This window comes from Lactuca saligna, chromosome 4, assembly GCF_052625555.1.
Source record: "Lactuca saligna cultivar CGN05327 chromosome 4, ASM5262555v1, whole genome shotgun sequence".
Classification (NCBI taxonomy): Eukaryota; Viridiplantae; Streptophyta; class Magnoliopsida; order Asterales; family Asteraceae; genus Lactuca; species Lactuca saligna.
This window is the reverse complement of record NC_136420.1, coordinates 99,446,672-99,454,117: the sequence shown is the minus strand read 5'-3', so window position 1 is coordinate 99,454,117 and position 7,446 is coordinate 99,446,672. Positions and strand designations below refer to the sequence as shown.

The 7,446-nt window shown below is 35.7% G+C and overlaps 1 protein-coding gene across 1 annotated transcript; it reads left to right on the top strand.

The window, feature by feature from the left end:
- The first annotated feature begins 2,637 nt into the window (after positions 1-2,637).
- On the top strand, positions 2,638-3,126 carry LOC145039971 (uncharacterized). The gene has a single exon (XM_078987965.1). The coding sequence runs from the start codon at positions 2,638-2,640 to the stop codon at positions 3,124-3,126; it is 489 nt and encodes a 162-aa protein (XP_078844091.1).
- The last annotated feature ends 4,320 nt before the right edge of the window (positions 3,127-7,446 follow it).

Sequence of the window (7,446 nt, the reverse complement as noted above, 5' to 3'; positions counted from 1 at the left end):
GGGGTATGGGCCTAATTTGTAAAATTAGGTCATAGATGGGACATAACTGGACCTTGATGATTATGAGGCGTTGGACCATTGGAATGCCAAATATTTGGGCTAGGATAAATGGTTGGGCCATAAGATAAGTCCATGTGGAGGTTTGTGCCTAATTTGGAAAATTGGGCCATATGTTGGGCCCTGGTTCATTGATTGGTTTTTGGGCCTTCAAAGTGTATGTTTGGACCAGGTTAGGTTAAGGGTAAAATAGTATTTTTACCCCCAAGCATGGACTTATGGTTATGTATTGGAAGCCAATTTTTAATTGGGTGTTGTTTTGATATGGACATTTTGGGATTCTGTCATCTAGCAACTAGTGTTTTATCCATGGGACTTTGGTAGTGTGAGATGAGTCTCTTCACCATAACAATGGGTCGAAGGCACCAAGACCTACCCATTTTATGATATGGGGTACGTTAGTTTATGTAGTGTTATGTGGCATATTAGTTAGTTATATGTTATGTGGTATGTTAGTTGGGGGAGCTCATGGCACTTGGATATAAGACCATGTGGGGGAGCCCATGGTTTTTCAGGTAAAGACCATGAGGGAGCCCATGACACTTGGATATAAGACCATGTGGAGGAGTCCATGACTTTTCAGGTAAAGATCATTGGGGGGGGGGGGGGGGAGCCCATGACACTTGGATGTCAGACCATGTAAGGGAGCCCATAGCTTTCCAGGTAAAGACCATGGGGGGGAGCCCATGGCACATAGGTTTAAGACCATGTGGGAGAGCCCATGACATCCTGAAGTAAGACCCTGGGAGGAGCCTACGACATTCTTATATGTTTATATGCATTGTTTATATGATATGTGGTATACTAGCTGTTTATGTGATGTGTGAAATGATGGTTGTCTTTGTGATACTGCATGAAAGACCATGGGGGAGCCCATGGCGCTTGGATGTCATACCATGTGGGGGAGCCCATGGCTTTCCAAGTAAAGACCATGGGGGAGCCCATGACACATAGGTGTAAGACCATGTGGGGGAGCCCATGACATCCTGGAGTAAGACTCTAGGAGGAGCCCACGACATCCTTATATGCTTATGTGATTGATATGGCTTATGTAATTGATATGTCTTACATGATTGATATGACATATGTGATTGATATGGTTTATGCGGTTACGTGGATTATGTAGATTATGATGGGTATGCTCTGGCGAACTCACTAAGCTTCGTGCTTGCAGTTATGTTTATGGTTTCAGGTATCATTGGTTTCGAAAGGAAGAGTCTGGCTTGATCACAGCGCACACACCCGTGTGTTCTGCAATATATGATTTTGGGACGAACTCTGATGAATGCTTTTAATTAATCATGTTTTTGGAATGTTTGGATTTAAAAGATATATGTGTTTTGACTGTATTGAAAAATAAATTTTTTACCCTTGATTTTTGGGTCGTTACAAAATAGGAACCGAACCGGACCGTCGCTTCTACTGGTTCTTGCCGTGTCATTAATGTTGGAACCGATCCTTGAGAAATAACAACATACGGTTTCGGTTTTTGCCGGTTCTTTTTTTACCGATTCTCAATTCAAATAATCCACAAGAATATTGTATCGGTCTTGACACGACCAGCTCCACCGGATTCCGCTTTCGGTACTAGTTCTAACCGGTCCTTCAATCCAAATACTCATCCCTAGTCCGATACCAGGTACCTTATGGATATTCGAAGACTTATTTATGGATATTCGCAACAATCTTCTCTTGGGATTAATCATAGTTTTTTTTTTTTTGGTTGGTTGGTTGGTTGGACTCGGCTTTAACAACTATGTCCTTGTAATTTTTTATGTTTTTTGATTTTGATGCTAGCATTTTGCTAGTTGCTTAATTTATAATCCTACAATTAAATGAAAAATTAGAATCAACAAATTTTTTTATAAATATTTTCTATCATTTTCGAATCCAATTTCTTCGACAGAGATCACAGAATATTTATTTCATATAAAAATAATATTTCCCGAATATTCACCGACCTAAATAATAAAGATTATTTTATTTTATCTGGAAACATTAAACTTGCAAACATAACGAATTTCAAGAAATAGTCTCCCTCCAAAAAGTCATTCGCAGATTACAAGCATTTTTCACGATTATTGTTTTTTGCAAATTATAAGATTATTTGATGATAAGCTTTACGACATTATTATTTTATTATATTATATATGTTATGGTTTTCATTTTAAACATTTTAGTGACTATCGTTTTATTTTTATACTTCAATTTGTTAAGAAATAAACGATAAATCGTAGAGGCGACAAAAAGGGTTGTTGCGACTAGGGACCCAATCTGGGACAGCCGTTAATTAATCATCCAATAATTATAGTGTTAGGTTTAGTGGACCAAGTCAATCAAATTCCCTATAGCTGTCTCTTTACCACTTTCGTTCAAAACCTTTTATTTATTTTATTTTCTCATTTTTATAATTTTTATAAGCTTTAACATATAAAAATTATACACCAAAATTATCCGTTGCAAAGAGAACACCTACACTACACTAGCACTAAACCCTTCTTCTCTGTATATATCTCTTCCCCACAGTAATCCCCGCCATATCCAAGGGTTTCAAGGTGGAATACACCTCTGTATCTAATCATGACGACTCAGTTATCTCCTAGAGCCGCTGAATCTTACCAAAACTCCCCATCCTCCTCACAAACACTCTTCCCCGATCGAACTTGTTGTTTCTGCATACCCTACCGGTGGCGGAAAGTTCCGTCTTCGGAGGAGGACGACGATTACAACAAATCGAATGGAACTCTGTGGTCACGAGGAATCGCCGCCTTGATGAAGGTTCGTGAGTGGTCTGAGATCGTTGCCGGTCCACGGTGGAAGACGTTCATACGGCGGTTCAATCACAACAAGAGCTTCGGTAAACAATCTTCCAAGTTCCAGTATGATCCTCTTAGTTACGCGCTTAATTTCGACCAAGGACCATTGCAAAACGGAGATCCGGAGGCGGAGAACGAGTACATGATCCGTAATTTCTCATCACGTTACGTGTTGCCGCCGTCGACGATTCCGGTTATTGGCAAAACGCCGGTGGATATGCGTAAGGATGAAATTGGTTTGAATTTTGTGTGATTTTTGCTACTTGTTTTCTCTTCATCGTGATTAACGATTGATTGTATACGTCATCACCGATCACAATCAAATTCATTTGTAAGTTTTACTTGATTCAGTTGGATTTTGATTGTAATCAGAGCTGCATCGAACTTTCTTTTTTCTTTAAATTTTTAAGAATTCATTGAATAATAATTATAGAGTAACGTAAATCTTAAATCTGATTCCTTCGATATTAATTTTCTCGTAAATCAATGGGATAAGATAACGAACTCGGACCCATATACTCAAGGAGCGAATTAAAGATGATACAAAGGTTGGTGACAAATATGCTTTTTTGGAAACAACAAGCACAATATCCCAGTTGTCATTCCAGAATTGGGTCTCACTCCCTCTCCCCACTTTGACTTTAAATAGGCTTACAATGTAGATGTCAATATCAAATATAGTTCCAAGAACCAATATATTTTGTTGTTGTAGCATTGTCACCCCATAAAAATATTTTTCGAATGCTTTCCAAATTCTTAATGACAGATAGGAGGTTTGAGTAGAGAAAGGTAATAATCCTCCGGCCAATTGATAAAGTTCTAGCTTTTTTGATCTTTTAGTTTATCAATCACCCTTTTACAATTCCTACAAAGAGACATATTTGCCCCAACAGGCAAGTCCAAGTATGTTAAAGGAAATGAGGCTGCTTGGCAATTTAGGATGAAAGCCATCAAGGAAACGTGGGTGCGATCAACGCTAATTCTAAATACTTTATTTTAATTGGAACCAAGTGTGAGATACGTATTTTATATGGATTTATTGAAAAAAAATCAATATCACTTTTTTAACATTAAACAATTATTTACGGAAATAGATATCGACACATATGGAAAGTTTAAATGAGTGACAATGAATTTTCTCAATATAGACCGTAGTTTTCATGGCGGTATTATTTATAGCATTGATTATGATTTATTTTAAGATTGATTTTGCATTTATTATGAGATTTAAGGGAAGAATATTTGATTATGTGGCATTTATTTGTTTTGAACAAATAGGATAATTACATATGGAAAACAATAAAATCTAAAAATAAGAAAAAAATGTCATTTGTCCAAATCAAAAAGAGAATAACATGTTATAAAAACATTTCTATTTATTAGGGAAGATTAACCTTGAGGCCTACCGCTAAGTGAAAACAATAGTGTGTCCTAACTAGATCATGGATATTTAATAACTTTTTGTATGACAAATTGCAAAAACACTTCTTGTGGTTAACAAATTTATGTGTTTTTGGTCAAAAATGAAATGTTGGTGCACCACTAGTCCAAAATTGGATTTTTCTATTGTTTTTGGTCCCTCACACTAACTTCCGTCCATATGTGTCGTTACCTGCAATAAAGACGAGGGTATTTTCGTCGTTCCACCTACAGGGACCGTTTTTGCAACCTTATTCAAAATAAAAGCAGGAGCTAGTTACCTCACTCTTCCATCTTCAACCTTCACGAGCTTTATATTCTTCCCTACTCATACTCTATGTTCACAATTTCTTAGACATCAACAATCGAAATGGTGATGTGTTTCTGTGGTAGGGTTGCGGTGGTTCACACCTCTTGTACATCAACAAACCCTGGTTGATGGTTTCTTTCCTACCCTCAACAGGTAAGTGTTCCATCTTGGTATTTTACCCTCAGTTTGGAAAATCACCCTTATGTTTATCTTCTTTTTTTTAATCTAAAAGGGTTCCAGATGCAAATTCTTAAGATGGATTGATCCTCTAATGTGTGCAAGATTTATGTTGATAATACCCAGATTATTGAGAAATATCAACAATGCAAACTATCAAGTGGCAAAACTGAAGACGTGTTTGTTTGCAAGTTGCTTACTATTTGTTGTAGCTTAGGTGTTTTTCATTTAGGATTTAGGAATTAGGGACCCCTGTAGTTGCATGGATTTTTGGTTTTTTTGGATTATGATATTGTAACAGGGGAATGTGTTAGTTTTTTGCTATTTGATATTGTAATATCGATTTAGGGTTATTTTGGACAACTTTAGAAATGTGTACTTTTGATGGTTGTAATAACAATGTAATGTAGTTATCACCTAATGTTAATGTTTATTTTTTGTTTAAGAACAAAGTCATTAAAGCCTCTAAATGTGGTAAACCATTAGAAATACACCATAAGCATCATTCTTTAACAATCACAAAAGGTTGACATTAAATTCATGACCAAAAGGTCTAAAGGACCAAAATAAAACCATGACAACAAAGTAGTTCTAAACCATTACATCCAAATACACAAAAGTGGTCTTAAACCAAAATATAAGTTTTTAAACAAAATACACTAACTCCTGCCCTGAATGCCACCTCTATTTATTCCTTGATTGCTTCATGCATTCCTTCTTTGACTGCTTCCTGCATTCCCTCCTTTACCTTTGCAAGTCTTGGAGTTATGTCCCATATTGTTGCATTTCTCACACCTGACACTAACAAGCTTTCTGGTAAGTTTTTCAGGTTCACTTGCACCATGCTTATGCTCCTAACTATCATACTTTTCATCTACACTTCTCTTTCTCTTGGTCTTTGGTCTCCCATGTTGAGTGTGATGTGGTGGTGGTGTTAATTTCATTGGACATGTACTTTTTGGCCACATAGCTCTACCCTTTATAGGGTCCATAGTGTAAGAGTAAGCTTCCTTCCAAGTTTGAAGCCAATACACTTTGTTGACACAAGTGTAAAGCTCCCCAAATTTGTCTACACTATCAACCATTTGAATACAACTTGTCACACCCCCAAACTAAGGATGGCGGAAACGTCCGGGGGTGGCGGACTTCATGTATAGTATCACAACAACGTGTATAATAGTGTTCAAAGTAAATACAATCATCATAAATATAATTGAAAAAGTTACACCAAAGTATATGTTTACATGTTTCAAATCAATTACATTATGATGACAAAATGAATTGTTTGACGATTTAACGTCCCATCCTCAAAATGCCATTGGTTTTCTTGTTTCACTGATTTCCTGAGAATACAAATAGTTTTGAAAAAGTGTCATCAATTAAGTTGGTGAATTCATAAGCTTTTGAAAGTAGGAGTTAAAAAGCCGATCTTTGCAATGAGTTGTATGTTACCAAGAAAATCCAATATTTTTCTTATAAAAACGATATGTAGTCTTAAAACCCAAGACTGGATGTGCATGGGAGTTTTGTTTTATGTGATCTCAAGTACTGAGACCGAAAGCGTACAAGTAAAATCAGTACCTATTGTTATTAAAAGTGATCAACATAAAACCCCTTTTTGATTTATAAAATCCCATATACTTTAAATATTGTTAACTCCCTATGGGGGTCACTATATCTATACTAAGATTAACCGGTACTTTGTAATGTACCCCTTTTTGTATAAACCCGGTACTTTGTATTCGTACCCCATTTATATGAAGACCTTGTACTTTGTGATGTACCCCTTTTGTATAAATTCAGTACTTTGTATTCGTACCCCATTTATATGAAGACCTGGTACTTTGTGATGTATTCCTTTTGTATAAACCCGATATTTTGTATTCGTACCCCATTTATGTGAAGACCTGGTACTTTGTGATGTACCCATTTTTTCATAAAATCAGTACTTTGTATTTGTACCACATTTTGTATAAAACCAGTACTTTGTATTTTTACCCCATTTCGTATGAAAACCTTTTGTCATGTAAATGAACATAAAATACACATATTATAGCTTATCAAATTGTTTGTAATGTATATGTGACCTAACTATACCTAGTATAGTGTAGTATGTTTGTTTATGGTGTATAAGAACCCTTTTCTATGTAAGCTGAATGTGTGGCAAAATATAACTATGTTTATCATTCTTGTTTTGTACTAATGGTAATGGAGGAGGATTCTTACACTTCAGTGAGTATTTATCTGTTATGTAATTATCCCACATCAAAAAACACATGTAAAATATGAAATCTTCAATATTAACACTTTGCTCAACAAGTTACAAAGTGTGATGAAAGTTATAAATTGTTATCTAGATTTTTATTTTCCTACATTGTTTTATAAAAATCCTAGAAAAATCATATGAAGTCGAAAATTGATTTCGTAAATTCTGGGAGTTCAAAAAATGTGCCTAGTTTATTCATAATTTTTCTCATGATTTTTAGTGGTCTCCAACGTGAGTGAAAACGTCCATAATCAAAGACTGGTCCGAATTGCTTCTTGAAATGATAGACAGTTTTGTAAAAATCACCATAAATCGTAGAAAAATCGTGTGGAGATGTGCAAGTAGTCATTTTAAAGCTAAGAACTGGAACTACTTTCACCTAAAACATTTTTGAAAACTAA

Coding starts and splice junctions, on each gene's coding strand:
- LOC145039971 (XM_078987965.1), top strand. CDS start 2,638: ATGACGACTCAGTTATCTCCTAGAGCCGCTGAATCTTACCAAAACTCC.